This window comes from Gigantopelta aegis, chromosome 5 (genome assembly GCF_016097555.1).
Source record: "Gigantopelta aegis isolate Gae_Host chromosome 5, Gae_host_genome, whole genome shotgun sequence".
Lineage (NCBI taxonomy): Eukaryota > Metazoa > Mollusca > Gastropoda > Neomphalida > Peltospiridae > Gigantopelta > Gigantopelta aegis.
This window is the reverse complement of record NC_054703.1, coordinates 20,304,215-20,320,805: the sequence shown is the minus strand read 5'-3', so window position 1 is coordinate 20,320,805 and position 16,591 is coordinate 20,304,215. Positions and strand designations below refer to the sequence as shown.

Genomic DNA, 16,591 nt, shown 5'->3' with positions numbered 1-16,591 from the left:
AGCCCCACTCCCATGGCTAGTGATATTCAATGTTGGGCTAGTAAATAACTGATATTGCCATGTCAGACAACTAGTAAATTTTGTTGTCAAATGTGAGTTACATCTATTTTGTAAATCTGAATATCCTGCCCCCACCCCAACCCCCAATGTTAGTGTTTTTAGCTCTATCTCCCTCTTTAGGTGACATATCCGATTATTACTATTATTTAGTAAAATTGTATTAACTTAAAGTAGGGCTAGTGAATGTTTAATCGTGACTAGTAAAAAAATTTAAAACACTGATCCCAGTGGATTTTATATAAATTCTAGAAGTCCTGTAAAAATAAATTGTTGTTTTTTTTAAAATGAATATCAATCATTACATAGATTATTGGCAAGTGGTAAAGCTAGCCGTAGTTGCATTGTTTCATAACGACGATTATAAATGTGTTTAAAAAGTCAAAAACTTTACAAACCTCCACAGGAATGTTTTCACCAATTTTGTGAGTGAAATAATTGATGACAGGGTATGAGTGGACCCAGGAAAACTCGGCTAGGAACCCAAACACTGATTCTGAATGACAAACACTTGGAGTTTCCATAGCAATACAACTGGAGAAGATCAAAGTGTACTTCCTTCACTCTGTCTCAAACCACTATGCAGTCAACCTCTGTTAGACAGCCATGTTCTACAAACTGCTCTGTTGAAAAGTAACATAAAGAATTACAATTAGTTACGGTAGGATAATAATTTAATTCTCTATCCATATCTTTCAAAATATCTCTCACAAAGATTTTCATCTTTTCATTCCTAAACTGGCCCACGTGTACCCCCAAACAGAAACCCCTAATACAAATACTATAATTACATATATAAAGAGTAGGCTTTATTATATAACGTTACTATAACATATCTGACGTTATTGTTTGGGGATACCTGTGAACTGGCCTAGTTATTAATAGACAATACCGCGGTATATATTGTTTTAGTAGTACAACAACATAGCTTATAATAAAAGACACTCACCACTCTCTTAAAAGTTTAAATACAATTGTAACATGTAAAAAAAAAAAGAAATTGGATGAAACCCAACATTTATTTTATCATGGCCCAATTCTAATCGTGATCCTCAACCCTAATCGAAACCCTGAAATTAGCCCTACTCCTGACCAGTCTCAATCTCCATGTTGGTTGCTAGTCAATTCGTACCCTGGTCATTTTGTACCACAGTCAGTTCATACCTAATTTGGTCATTTTGTACCATGGTCATTTCGTACTATGGTCATTTCGTACTATGGTCATTTCGTACCATAGTCAGTTCGTACCTAATTTGGTCATTTCGTACCATGGTCATTTCGTACTATGGTCATTTCATACAATTTCAAAAAGTCATTTTGTACCCGAGTCATTTCGTATCTTAGTCATTTCGTACTTTGGTTATTTCATACCATAACTGAAAGTAATTTCATACCATAACAAAAATGTGTAATGTCAGATGTAATACAGGGTACAATATTTCACAAGAACCGTAGTTTTGTTCACGTTGTCGGTCATGCAAATTTAAAATCACAAGAACTGCCAATCTGTTACATTGTTAACAATTACATTCTAATTTCTAAAATTAAAAGTACTGGTACCATATATCAGTAATGAAAGTGAAAATCAGTTTATATTTTTAAAAACATTTGAACAACCAATGTAGCACAGAACTGTAGTTCAAGTGTTTTAGGATTAGGTAGGCCCAACTCAACAGTTACAAAAACTATATTCACGTAACAGTAACCCAACAATTGGTTACCTACATGTAAGTAAAACTCATGTGAACTGACTTCTGGTTGCTTAAGATTTTGAAATACTGTCCCATTTAGTAGCGAGCACCAGCTATCGCTTATGACAAAGTGAAATAACCTAAACAGACTGAGTCCCATATGTAACAAATAAAAAATAAAAATTTGTCAAAATGTTGTTACGGAAGTGAAATCGCATTAAAAAAACAAATCGGAGTAAATGGGTAACAAATCTGTGATAAATGCAGAAAAAGGCTCATTAATCTTATTTTTGTAAATACTTTATGATCGGGATCGTGTTGATATATTTTTAGAAAATATGTTTGATAATTACCATGCAAAACAAGAATGCATTGATTGTTTTTTAAATAGGATTTTGACCAGAAAAAGCATGGCGGATTCACATATGCATTGTGTGTGAGACGTACTTTTTTAATATATAAATCTAATCAGTTGATTCATAAATACACGAACAGTATATAGAGGATACTCCTGGAGTGTCTGGTGATGTCATAATTTATCAGCACGAGTTGTTAAAAGTATGAAATCCAAGACTTGCCGAGGATTTTATACTTTTATCAACGAGTGCTGATAAATTATATCACAAAACACGAGGGGGGTATTATTTTTATCATCCATTATCATTCTTTTCATTTGTGACAGTTGTAAACAATGTCAGAATGTGGGTTGAATGTCAGTGGTAGACTCGTTAACTAGCAGAACAGCGTGACGTCACTAATGGTAGGTTTAGCGCTGAAACAAACACAGTGACGTAACAAAACATTGTCTTGTGATTAAAAATTGACCAATCAAGATTATAAAAAGTGATATCTAAAAGTGAAATTATAGTGCCAGCAATATCTCCTACAAAAGCCTTTAATGGATGATAAAAATGTGTTTTGACACATATTGTGGTCTATTAGTATATGAACAAACAAAATAATATGACAAACAAACGCAAATTTATGGAATGGTTCGATATGATGCGTAAAACATATTTTAGTTTACAATAATTTAAAATAAATACTAATGAAATTGTACACAGCCTAAATCATGGCAATGTTGTCTGTTTCTTTAAAAAATCAATTTTACACAAGAAATCTGATAAAAAAAATTATCACGTCGACTACCTTCCTTTATGGCAAGTATTTAATATTTAAAAAATACGATATCTACACCTCGGATGCACGATGAAAATATTACATTCTGGACCGTCTCGTGTCCTAACATTGGTTCTTAAAGGATGTTTTTAAATTAACAAAAAGCTAGTGCAACTAAAATGGGTTAACATTCGAAACATACTCTATTTGGCTATCTAGGTTGCTTAAAAACTGACATTAATAACAAGTGATTATTTGAAGCAACACTAGATTACTTTGAACTAATGCTGTAATGAAAAAACAAAGATGTTTTATATTAAAGTTGACAACAATACAATGTAACCAATCAAAATAAGTCTGACAAATTACACAAATTTCCTAATTCATCGCTGATATGAAATCTGAACACGTACTATTTCTTGTCTGCAAAAGACTTCCAAACGTTCCCACATTCAGGCTTAGGTTTAGGGTTAGTGATAGTATTAGCATGCATTCTGCAATGTTCGAAAGTCTTTCCTTCACGTAACAAGAAAATAAGACTTTTGGAAATAATAGAAAAAAAACCCCCAAAAACCAACTATTTTTGTGTGCAAGAAAAAGCCTGTAATTTTCCACCGTCTGGGGTTTTTTTGGGGGGGTGGAAGCCTCCGAACAATGTGACGTAATTAATATACAATGTACACGCATAACTCTTTCCACTGGGTGGTACTAACTAATCATCCAATGACACCAGGAACCGAATGTCTGTGGGCAAACAAACACACACACACATGCACATGTATCTCCCATACACGGACACGTATTTATACAGCGTATTAATTTGTCTCTTTTGCACTCACTTTCAGGTTTTAGGTAGTTAATATTACAGTAATATCACCCTGGTATAGTTCTTCATGATTAACCTTGCACTTGAACTCAAGGTGGGGGGGGGGGGGGGGCGTTGCCCAGTGGTACAGCGCTCGCTCGCTGTGCGGTTGGTTTGGGATCGATCCCTATCGGTGGGCCCATTGGGCTATTTCTCGATCCAGCCAGTGCACCACGACTGGTATATCAAAGGCTGTGGTATGTACTATCCTGTCTGTGGGATGGTGCATACAAAAGATCCCTTGCTGCTAATCGAAAAAGAGTAGCCCATGAAGTGGCAACAGCGGGTTTCTTCTCTCATTATCTGTGTGGTCCTTAACCATATGTTTGACGCCATATAACCGTAAATAAAATGTGATGAGTGCATCATTAAATAAAACATTTCTTTCTTTGCACTAGAGGTTAATCTTGATGAACTATATCTCTCTGTGTGTACATAACTGTGTTTGTATTGTATAGAAATGTGTTTTTAGTGTTGTTTAGTTAAAGTTAACTTTAAACTTAATTTAACTCTTGTTAAAGTTTAATAAAGTTAAATTAAAATTTAATTTAACTTTAACCTTTTAAACACTGTTAAACATTAGCCATAATTAGGAAAAGCTCAAGCATTTACATTGAAATTAAATAAGACTGGGCTTGGAATGTCATCAACAAGGGTTTGCCTAGATTGGACACTGGTCTACGGATAACTAGGAGCTCAGTTGTTGGTTCGAATCTTGTAACTGTTTGTTGTGTGCTTTTTCAGCTGGCCTCAGACCACAATTAATTTCGCTATATGTTTCTATATAGCCTTAGTGGCTATAATATTTTTATTAATATCAGCAGGCCCGTGAAGTTTTGTATGTACCTTTGCCTGCATGGGGGACACATACCCTGAAAAGGACAACCCCTGTTGTCCAGCTCTTTCTCCCAGCATATTGGTTTAAACAGACACACCCTCTAAACCAGGCCGGAGTACACCCATTTTACACAAAAAGCACTACTTTTGCATGGGCCGGAATTACCACAAACAAGTCTTCAATGTCAACAAGTTACACATGTTTACAAACTACATGCTATCCCCTGTCACTTCAGTCAAACAGTTGCCACTTCATAGCTGTCTGCCATGAAATAATCACAGTCAAACAGCAGACTACTTGCGCGGTGAAACTTCCGGATTTTCGACAACCAAATGGGAAGATAACTGTAATCTGAGGCCAGCTCTGGGCGCAGACATCATGTTTTGTTGAGACTAGTATTTTCCTCCTTTTTATATTTTTAACGGGGTCTAGCAAAATTGCCTGTTTTTATTTCTCACACCAGATAAAACATGACAAATCAAATGTTAATTTTATTTTAATTTATAATTTTAATTGTTTGTTTGTTTGTTGTTGCTGTTGTTGTTGTTGTTGTTGTTTAGTTTGTGTGGGTGTAAGGTTGGAGTTTTAAATTTTGGAGGTAGGTGTGGGGATGAGGTGTTTCTTTTTAGGAAGCTTTTGTTATTATATTATTTATATAATAATATTTATTATTGATATAGATTAAGGCAACAGAATGTAAATTTTCGTCCTGATAGTAAGGTAACAGAGCTTCGTTTTAATCAGATTGTGATGTTGCTTCTTTTTAGAGTTTTACTGTACAATTCCAGGTGCTCCAGTTTAATTTAGGCATTTCGGAAATATAAGTAAAGTTAAAGTTGATTTATTAATAATCGTTGACACGAAGTCTTGGAGTTTAAAGGGACAGACCCTAGTTTCAATCCGTGAAAATTAAAACTAATTGATATACAAACCTGTAACACATTTGGATAAAGTTACAATTGAGTGAAACATGAGTCTCTGACTTTGAAATGGTGAAATGCCCTCTAATAATAGATTAAAACTCGACTCCATAGCTGTTACTTCTCAGACGCACGTTGTTGTTTTTTTATAAATATGAGAAATGCATTTTGTGATATTAAAAACACCAGGATGACCAAAAAATACTTCCAATGTACTGAATTTGATAACCTAAACCATAAAATCTAAGTTATTAAAAATGGCTATAATAATAGTAAAACATATGCGTTAATGTTTAAAAACTAGGGTGAAACAAATTTTTTATCCACTTGATCAACTCGGTTTCTGCGATGCTCTGTAGGAACCTGCAACCAACCAACCAAGCATGGCGTTGACCTTACTAAAGTGAGTTGGAAACATTTATTGGTTATTTTCGTGTGTTGTCATCTAGTTTTTAAAAACCTTTTTAATACATTTTATACCCTGCGAAAGTGATAGATAAGTTTTACTATCTAATTTAGCATTAATCACAGCTATGTTCGATTAATTATTTATTAAAAACACCTTTTGAAGGTTGACATTGGATCATGATCGAATTCGTCGTCTGCATCTTGCGTGGTTTTGGCGTTTATTGGTCACGTACACCGGTCACCCAAAATATGCCGAAAACTGGGGTTTTGGCATATTTACAATCAAAAAACTTTTTCCCAATCAGAAAACCTCACTAAGAAAATAAATCTGCCAAAATCGTATCCAATAAGTGTTTTTTTACTTTGTTGACAGTTTATCAATGTCATACATGTACCATCGACATCCCAAACTGCCTTCACCTAACAACAAAAACACGAATACGATATACGATATTTACGGAAATATTTTTCAGCTATGATACATAAAACAAAATGGACTGCAATCAATTAACGTAAAAAATCAACAATGTGGATGTAAAACTAGGGCTAGCTCTGGGTGAGCAAAACCCCTTAAAATTATCTAAACTAATAATTAGAAAAGGATTAATTTGTTTACTCAGTTGTCAGGAAATCATCTTTCAGGACATTATATTTTAAATGTTCCAAGGAAACATGCCCCCACCCACCCCAGGAGTCTTCACTGCCTTGCATTATTTATAACCTGCTAAACATTATGTCCTTTAAACAATGACATTCTCATATATGTGTATACATTTTGCCATTATTGAGGAGCTTTACATATGGCAGTAATATATATCCCGTGGCACAAATGTGTCATCTATTACGCCCGTGGTCTACGACAGTTTATATCACAATGACGCCGATTGCCATTGGTGCCATCATTAAGTTCAAGCCCTATTTAGGTACGGCCAAACAAAAGCAATTTTATCTAAAAATTATAAAAATATATCCATTAATTTCAAAAAATTTAGGCTATGCAAATTTACCCTCTGTACCCTCGGGCAGAAATCCTGTTTATGGTTGTACTAGTAAGTTAGTATACAACATAATTAAAACAGGAATATACCATATTTTAATTTTTATTGACATACATGTACCGGTGTAGATCCATTCATTCCGTAGTCCACATGATTTGGTTTGTGATGAAATGTGTGATTCAGGGTGTTTTTCTTGTCTTCAGGACAGCTAGTAAGGTGGCAATTGGAGCTGGGGCCATGTACATCACCATCGACTACGGTGTGTGGGGCAACAGCAATCAAGCAAGTGAATCTCTCGAACACTTCAAGCGTGTGATTTCGCCAGTATCTAGTGAATATTTGAAAAAGGTACTCTTCACAGTAAATATTTAGTACCCTGTAGTGTTGCTATAAAATGCTCCTAGTAACTAGTGGGAATGCCCCTATTAAGTCAGTTGGCCGAACATTGGATTAGGCATCGAAATGAGCATTATGCATGGTAACCCATATACTGTAGATCTTGAAATTAATGCGAAAAATGCGAGTTCATGTCATTTGCATTAATAATATTACGCATTTATTTCTATGTTTTGTATACATGTCCCATGTTATTAAAACAACCCAAATTTTTTGATAATTCTGATATATCTATAAAACGGAACTGGAAAACAATTCATTATAGGCGAAATAGTTCAGCAAGTTACATGTCACATTAAAACAAACAAAGATTAAAATTCTAATACATTTATAAAACAACTGTTCATCGTAGACAGGACAGACTAATTGTCCAATAGTCCAGCAAGATGCTAGCCATGTGTGACAATTGAAGCGTCTTTGGCCACCCTGTCAAAAGCCGACACAATTCATCGCATGTGAATGGGTTTTAACACGCTAATATTGTGGTTGATCTTTGTCTTTGCTGTTCAAGTTCCCTGCAACTGTGTTGGCGTATAGTTGTAATGGTAGCCTACATGTATGCTAATGTTTAGCCAAATTTAGGTAACTATACATGTTACGTAAATGATTGCCACAAAAATATGTTTTGACTTGATCTCACCAAAAACTCTAGGGACTAAACAGGTTAATTTAACTGATGTGTACATTGACATGTTAGCGAGTTGATCTCATTGAAGACACCTGTAACTTGGAGTTAACCAAACAGTAGTGATGTTAGGAAAGTTGATATTTCAAAGGGAGGCCATGCACTCGCATTAATTTCATGTCACATTTTAATCTACCCACCGTCACTTGTATTAATTTAGGGACGTGTTAATTTCAAGATCTACAGTATATAGTTTACCATAAAGTACGTGTTTATGAAGTTTACAATCGCCATTATATTATAATCCCTTCACAAATACGCTGATACATGGTTATTCATTCATATTACTGTGTTACCGGCCTCGGTGGTGCAGTGGTTAAGCCATCGGACTACAGGCTGGTAGGTACTGGGTTCAGATCCCAGTCAAGGCATGGGATTTTTAATCCAGATACCAACTCTAAACCCTGAGTGAGTGCTCCGCAAGGCTCAGTGGGTAGGTGTAAACCACTTGCACAGACCAGTGATCCATAACTAGTTCAACAAAGGCCATGGTTTGTGCTATCCTGCCTGTGAGAAGCGCAAATAAAAGATTCCTTGCTGCCTATCGTAAAAGAGTAGCCTATGTGGTGACAGCGGGTTTCCTCTTGAAAAAAAACAACTGTCAGAATGACCATATGTTTGACGTCCAATAGCCGATGATAAGATAACAAATCAATGTGCTCTAGTGGCGTCATTAAATAAAACAAACTTTACTTTTCATATTACTGTTCTCGTCGTACCTTCATGAGATGTGGTAACTTGAATGACCATTCTCGACTGCTGGACTATACCCTTTACTGTGGCTTGATTTATTTATCTATTATATTTCGTGCCAACATAGGGTTAGTTTCATAGGGTTAGATGGTTTGGCAAGAACTGGTTGCAAATTACTATTTTCTGTGACTGATACTCAGTTTGTGTATTTTATATTTTTTGCCAAGAATTCTCAATAAAACCACTGTTTACATTAAGTGGTAACACATTGCAATTTTGATATTCTAAGTTAATTGTGCCAAACATGGAATCATTAATTTGGCGAACTTTGTTCATCATTGATATTTGTGGGGAAAAAAAGCAAAACATGACACGTGCAACTTAGGGAATGTGGTTTGTGTGCTCTGTTGATGTTATTAAGCAAAACTAACTTTTTATAAAATGATTTTTACCGCATGAGGTAGGGGGGAGAGGGCATTTATTTTTCTGGGGTTTTTAGTATTTGATTCTGTTTTATTTTTAGAGCACTGTTCCAGAAGCTACGTGGAAATCAGAAGGAACAGGTGTGAAGAACGTAGTCATAGACAGATGGAACAATGGTAAATATTCATTTTGATGAATAGTAGTAAAGAACAAATGGTTAATCAAATTACTATGAAGTCCTAAAAAGAAACAAATTTATTCTCCTAATCTTTGAAATTTAACTTTAATACTGCAGAGATAATTCGCTTGAAGTGTATTGAGTTGTTAGGTTGTTTATTTGAGGTGTGATAAATCATAAGATCGTTCGAGTGAAGTGTGTCAGGTTTTAGGGTTATTCACTTGACATGCAATAAGTCACAAGCTCGTTCACTTGAAATGTAATGAGTTGAAAGATTGTTCACTTGAAATGCAATTAGTCGTAAATTTGTTTACTTGAAATGCAGTGAGTTGTAAAGTTGTTTACTTGAAGTGCGAAGAGTTGTATGGTCACAACCCTAAACAAAAATCACAAAAAGCTGTTTTAAAATTGATATGAAAAGGCATTGAGGGCTCACCCAGTACATTGCCAAATTAGTCCATTGCTAATTTTTATACAAAGTGGCTACAACATTTTGTAGATGTATTTGGCTAATAAAATATTAATTAAATTTACCATATTTTATTCTGCAACCACTGTTTCTATTAACAGAATATGATGACAGATAAAGCAAAGTCATATCCATACAGTAGCAGGATATGACTTGATGCCACTCATGTAACATCACATGCATAGCTACATTACATAATCGCTCATTTGACCTCTAGGTCATCGTACAATATGGCTGAAATAACAGAATAATAGCTTTTCCCTTAATTTTTATGGTTTGCAGGATAATGATAATAACTAGTTAATGACGTCGGATATCTGCTTTATCCTGTTCAGGCCGAATGAGAAATTCCCATTCTTTCCTTCATAGGATAAAGCAGATATCCGATGTCATTAACTAGTTATTCTCTATTTAATAATTTTCAAGAAAATACTTTTCATATTTGATAAGTGGCTTAACCAAAATGTATTGCAATGTGAGCCCCGAGTATTTTTATCCTTGTTAGATTTTTACTTTGTTATTATCTGTACTAAATTGACATCACAGGATGATCCGAGTTTCGAGGACTCACATTGTTCACTTCAAGTGTGATGTGTCTTAAGGTCACAGGACCCCTGTGACCCCCAACTCCCACGCCCACCCTGGATCTGCCAGTGCATACCACATCCATTGTTACACCAGTTGTGGAGCACTGGCATGAACTCAAAATAGCACAATGGCCCACCTGCATGGATTTATCCCAGATCAGTTGTACATCAGGCAAGCTGTATTCCACTAGGCTACATCCCATTTCTTTGGGGGTGGGACCAATCTAGGATCAATTCCTGTTGGTGGGACATAGCTCAGTGGTACAGCATGATCAATCTGGGATCGATTCCCGTCGGTGGGACATAGCTCAGTGGTACAGCGTGATCAATCTGGGATCGATTCCCGTCGGTGGGACATAGCTCAGTGGTACAGCGTGATCAATCTAGGATCGATTCCCGTCGGTGGGACATAGCTCAGTGGTACAGCGTGATCAATCTAGGATCGATTCCCGTCGGTGGGACATAGCTCAGTGGTACAGCGTGATCAATCTAGGATCGATTCCCGTCGGTGGGACATAGCTCAGTGGTACAACGTGATCAATCTAGGTTCGATTCCCGTCAGTGGGACATAGCTCAGTGGTACAGCGTGATCAATCTAGGATCAATTCCCGTCGGTGGGACATAGCTCAGTGGTACAGCGTGATCAATCTAGGATCGATTCCTGTTGGTGGGACATAGCTCAGTGGTACAGCGTGATCAATCTAGGATCGATTCCTGTTGGTGGACCCATTGGGTTATTTCTTGTTCCAGCCAGTGCTCCATAACTGGTGTAACAAAGGCTGTGGCATGTACTGTCCTGTCTCTGGGATGATGCATATAAAATATCCCATGCTGCTAATCGAAAAGAGTAGCCCATGAAGTGGCGACAGTGGGTTTCCTCTCAGTATCTATTTGGTCCTTAACCATACATTCGACGCCATATAACCGTAAATTAAATGTGTTGAGTGTGTCGTTAAATAAAACATTTCCTTCCTTCCCACCTCTGCATACAAAATATCTCTTTGTGTTAATTAGTAAGAATACAGTAGCTTATCTAGTGGAAGAGTGTTTATCGTCTCACTTTTGTTATTTAATATTTTTTGGTCCTATATAGACTTCAGTAACAGACTGATGATGTCTATGCATTTGGCTTTTGTTACAGAATATTGTTTATCACTTTCATATTTATGTTTTGTAGGTGTGAAGAAGACGTTCTCCTATTTGTATGACGCCCCAGAAACAGCCTGTAAATACATAAAACAAGGATATGCTTCTTTAACTTCAAAATAACGCAATCACCGACAAGTGTGTGTGTGTGTTTTCAAATATCAGATGTTAGTGCGGAAAATGGAACACTACATGGAAATCAACTCAGAGATTTTTCAATCCTGGGGCTTTTCAAGAATACAATGTACCGTGAAACCCCTCTAAACCGGACACCCTAGGAACCAAGGAAAATATCTGATTAAAAGAGACTTCTGGTTTACAGAGGGTCCAGTTTTGAAGGAGTTCTGGTTTACAGAGGGTCCAGTTTTGAGAGGTTTCACTGTTCATCATGCAAGCATTATATTTGGAGTTTTTTGTTTTTGGATTCCACTAGAATTGTTAAATGATGTAATAATAAATATTTTGGGATTCCATATCATAATGTTATGCTTGGATTTTAGATTCGTGGAAACACGGATTCATGGTAAATTTGCAGCCAGATTATGGGGTGGGTGTAAGGGCAGGAGGCAATTTTGTTTTCACAGCAGCAGAGCCTAGTTTCAATCCATGAAAATGGGCAATCTACAAACAAATGGTTAGTTTACAAACGTGTATCACATTTGGGTAAAGTTACAATAGGGTGAGAATCTGTGGCATTGAAATGAGGAAATATCCTTCAAAAATAGACTACAGCTAGTCTCCTTAACCGTTACTTCTCAGAGGTACTTATGTTTTTAAAAATATGAAAAATGTATTTTATGATATTACAAAGAAACAAACACTTCAGATGTACGGAAATGGATAATCTAAACAGTAAAATCTGAGTAATGTCTGCTTTGAATTACCAAAACCAGCTCTACTAATAAAAAAACATGCCACTGTATATAAAACTAGGGTCTGTCACTTTAAAGATAAAATTAGAGCAGATACACCAGGGATAAAGTAATAAATTTGGTGCTATATACAAAGCACCTCCATCAGGTGATCACGTCTGGAGTAAGCCTAGTTGAAATCTCATCTTTCACAACTTTGAATTGCTCTTCATTGGTACGATTTGACACTAGAGCACTATTCTATGGGATGGGATGGGAACTCGTTTAACGTGCCCATATCCATTACGGTTCAGGCACGCCCACCACGGGTTTGACCTCTGGCATCCTCGGGACTATTTTATGTCTTTGTGGCCTTTCATCGCTGTTTAAATGCTAGCAGGCTTATTAGCCCTGTTGGATTGGCTGATTGAAAGGTTCTTTAGTCAAGTTTAGACACGTGCCATGGTCTATTGATAATTTCAAGATTTAGAGTTGGTCCGATCTGGTTTCACGTAGGATATCAGTTGGAACATTAGATGTTGTTAAGATTTGTTTTGAGAGAGGATATGAACTAGAACATTACTGTCAGTAAATTCTGGTTGTATTAAGTAGTTTAAAAGACAAAATATAGGTACCTGTTTTTGAGGCAACATTTTGCTAGGACATTTTAAGGTCGGATCCTAGTCAACTGTCTTCACTAGAAAAATAGAAATTGTTGGGTTGTGGGAAAGTGATTTACCTAGTATGCAATTATTTATCAAACATGTTTAATAGTTTGTGGGGGGGAGGGGGGAATAATAGTATGAACATTTCTTCTTTAAAATATGAGTTTTGTTCAGGAGGTGTGTTTTAACGCAGATCTGTAGAATAATCAATGTGATATGATAGACAATTCTACCAGTCCAGATATTTTCGTAATTCGAGTTAGCCATACGTCATTGGTTTGTTGCTCTTACTATTAAACGTAATCTTGTAAATTATAGATTGTCGGGATGTGAAGACTGCGTCACTTGTTTGTTGCTCTTGCTATTGTTAGAAGTAATTATGTAAATTAAAGATTATCGGGTTGAGAAAACAAAGGTGGGTTTTCGGTGTTGTATCGCATTGTAACAGACCGACACATAACTGGAACTTTATAGTTGGTTTATCATTAATTAATGATTGAGCATGTCGTTTGCTTTGGTGTATTATAAATGTGTTTGTAAATAAAGTATAAAACGGAGCCTTGTTCACTGGGTTTGGGTTTTTTTTGAATGGTACTAGTTTATGATATGCATTATCATGTATAGTTTTTCATAAATCGTTGGAAGGAAGGATTTAACAACGCACTCAACACATTTTATTTACGGTTATATGGCATCGGACATATTGAGGGAGGAAACCCCCCTGTCGTCACTTCATGGGCTACTCTTTCGATTAGCAGTAAGGGATCCTTTATATGCACCATCCCATAGACAGGATAGCACATACCACGGCATTTGTAAATTGTTGGAGACCCTATTTGTACCTGGACGAGTTCTGAAGTTCCGTTCTTCAGAAAGCACACTGAAGTCGGTGCAGGTCTGTAACTATCGGGGTACTGTCCCCCCTCACTTCGAAGTGTTGGACGTTTCTTCTTTTTTCTGGGGGTAGTGGGTTTCAAATTTGTTCAACTATTTTACAGTGGAGCTCCAACAGCTATACTAAAGGGGGAACCGGCGTCGTGGCAGGTCATCGGTCTACAGGCTGGTAGGTACTGGGTTCGGATCCCAGTCGAGGCATGGGATTTTTAATCCAGATACCGACTCCAAACCCTGAGAGTGTTCCGCAAGGCTCAATGGGTAGGTGTAAACCACTTGCACCGACCAGTGATCCATAACTGGTTTAACAAAGGCCATGGTTTGTGCTATCCTGCCTGTGGTAAGCGCAAATAAAAGATCCCTTGCTGCTAATCGGAAGAGTAGCCCATGTAGTGGTGACAGCGGGTTTCCTCTCAAAATATGCGTGGTTCTTAACCATATGTCCGACGCTATGTAACCGTAAATAAAAATGTGTTGAATGCGTCGTTAAATAAAACATTTCCTTCCATGTCTATAAGGCTTTGAATTATAAGGACCATGTAGGCCTACCTATTATCGACTGTACCCTGCAAATGACCAATTGTAGGCCTACCTTTATTAACTATTTAATATATTAAAAACAAACCCAAACCACCAAAACCAAGAGCCAATCAGATAATTTTTCGATTATAATCGATCATTGGAACACCACAAGTTGCAATGGTATTCTAAACTTTGACTTGAAAGATGAGAAAGCGTTAGGCTTTATTGAAACCCGTCATCTATTTTGCGCGGCCTCGATCCGGTGTAGCCGTCATATATTATTAATAATGGAAGGAAGGAAATGTATTTAACGACGCACTCAACACATTTTATTTACGGTATATGGCGTCGGACATAGTTAAGGACCACACAGATGTTGAGAGAGGAAATCTGCTGTCGCCACTCTTTTCGATTAGCAGATAATAATGGTGTCAAATGTTTGCGTAGTTTTTTCTGTCTCATGTTAATCGACTAAATAGAATTAAAGGCCTGCATGTAAAGTTCCTTATGCGAAGTTTTTTTCCGTGACGGGTTTTAGCGCAGTCGGTTGAACGTTGCTGGATATCCTTGCGTCACAGGATCGAACCACCTCGGTGGACCCTATTCACCTGATGGTTGGACCGGTAGGGAAGTAACGAAACATTCCTTCCTTCCTTCCCAATCTTACCCTCACCTTTTGCTACAGATTATCATCTCTTGCCTTGAGCTGAATGTAGCTTTTACTTGTCCAGTGAAAGGAAGAAATACAAAGACTTCCAAGTGAAGCACCTCAGGATGAGGTGATGGTAGATGATCTACTGGGTCAACCAACGGAAACATGGTAAATAAAAACCGTTGAAATAGTTTATAATGTGACGTCCACCAATGTAACATTGTGTTAATTTAGGACTCGCTTTAATTACGGTTATATGGCTTTGAACATATGGTTAAGGATTACAGAAATGAGAGGAAACCCGCTGCCACCACATAATTGTTTCAATAGCATCGAGGACTATTTTTATTATCCACCTAGTAAAAACGTAGTTTGTTTCATTTAACGACGCCACTAGAGCATCGGCTACTGGACGTCAAACATATGGTCATTCTGACAGGTGTTTCAGAGGAAACCCGCTGTTGCTGACCAGCCTGTAGACCGATGGCCTAACCACGACGCCACCGAGGCCGGTCCCACCTAGTGAACGCCTGTGTTTGTCGTACAAATTTCGTAAACACAAGGTGCGTATTAATTACTAAATGCCGTCATTATGGTTAAAGTTAAGTTTCTTTTGTTTAACGACACCACTAGAGTACATTGATTAATTAGTCACCGGCTATTCCATGTCAAACATTTGGCAATTCATCAGAGGAAACCCCGCTTCATTTTTCCATTAGCAGCAAATCTTTTATATGCACTTTCCCGCGGGCAGGAAAGCACATAAAACGACCTTTGACCAGTTGGTGTGTACTGGTTGAAAAAAAAAAAAAAAAAACCATAATCAGTTGAAATTCAATGAATGGATCCACCGAGGTGGTTTGATCCTGCGACGCAAGCACCTCAGGTGATTATTCAACCGAGCTAAATCCTGCAGAGCCGTAGCTGGGGGGGGGGGGGGGGGGGGGGGGGGGGGGGCGCAAAAAATTCGGTTCGGGTAAGATACTAGCATGGGAAGTTCACTAGTTATTTAAAAATGATATCTAGCGAAATATATAGGCCTACACATCCCATGCCCTTTGTTACACGTGGTGGATTGGCTATAACGAGAAATAGCCCAACCGAAGGAATCGATCATATAAAGACCGCAGATCAGCCGAGCCCTTTATCACTGGGCTACGTTCTGCCAAGACTTTCACCGAATTATCAAAGGCCGTGGTATGAGCGGTCTTGTCTGTAGGATGGTGATGAACCGTTTATAAAGCTGTGGTCAACCGCTACACCATTTTTCCCATTAGCAACAAGGACTCGATTTTATTACCCACCTAGTGAAAGTTTGGGTTTGTCGTACAATTTCGTACACTATCAGATGCGTATTGATTAGCCTACTAAATTACGTTATTGTGGTATGCGACCTTTCGTTCGGTCAAATGGCCTCAGACCACAATTAATTTCGCTATATGTTTCTATATAGCCTTAGTGGCTATAACATTTTTATTAATATCAGCAGGCCCGTGAAGTTTTGTTATGTACCTTTTCCTGCATGGGGGACACA

The 16,591-nt window shown here is 37.3% G+C and overlaps 2 protein-coding genes across 8 annotated transcripts in view; one reads left to right on the top strand and one right to left on the bottom strand.

Moving 5' to 3' along the window:
- The window catches only part of LOC121373378 (protein RRNAD1-like), a 29,767-nt gene extending 25,009 nt beyond the window's left edge, over positions 1–4,758 (bottom strand). For 2 of the 7 annotated variants that reach the window (XR_005958073.1, XM_041500004.1), the window contains exons 1-2: positions 4,345–4,577; positions 456–680 (exon numbers count right to left, since the gene is read on the bottom strand). Coding sequence is in view for 6 of the 7 variants with exons in the window: in XM_041500004.1 (XP_041355938.1) it covers positions 456–581 (126 nt within the window). In the remaining variant the exon portion in view is untranslated. The other 5 variants (XM_041500001.1, XM_041500003.1, XM_041499999.1 and 2 more) reach the window with 5 other exon arrangements.
- A 1,006-nt stretch (positions 4,759–5,764) lies between these two features.
- On the top strand, positions 5,765–13,546 carry LOC121373379 (MICOS complex subunit MIC13-like). The gene is made up of 4 exons (XM_041500005.1): positions 5,765–5,893; positions 7,100–7,244; positions 9,194–9,269; positions 11,505–13,546. Exons 1-4 carry the CDS (start codon positions 5,874–5,876, stop codon positions 11,594–11,596), a joined length of 333 nt encoding a protein of 110 aa, XP_041355939.1. The 5' UTR covers positions 5,765–5,873; the 3' UTR covers positions 11,597–13,546.
- The last annotated feature ends 3,045 nt before the right edge of the window (positions 13,547–16,591 follow it).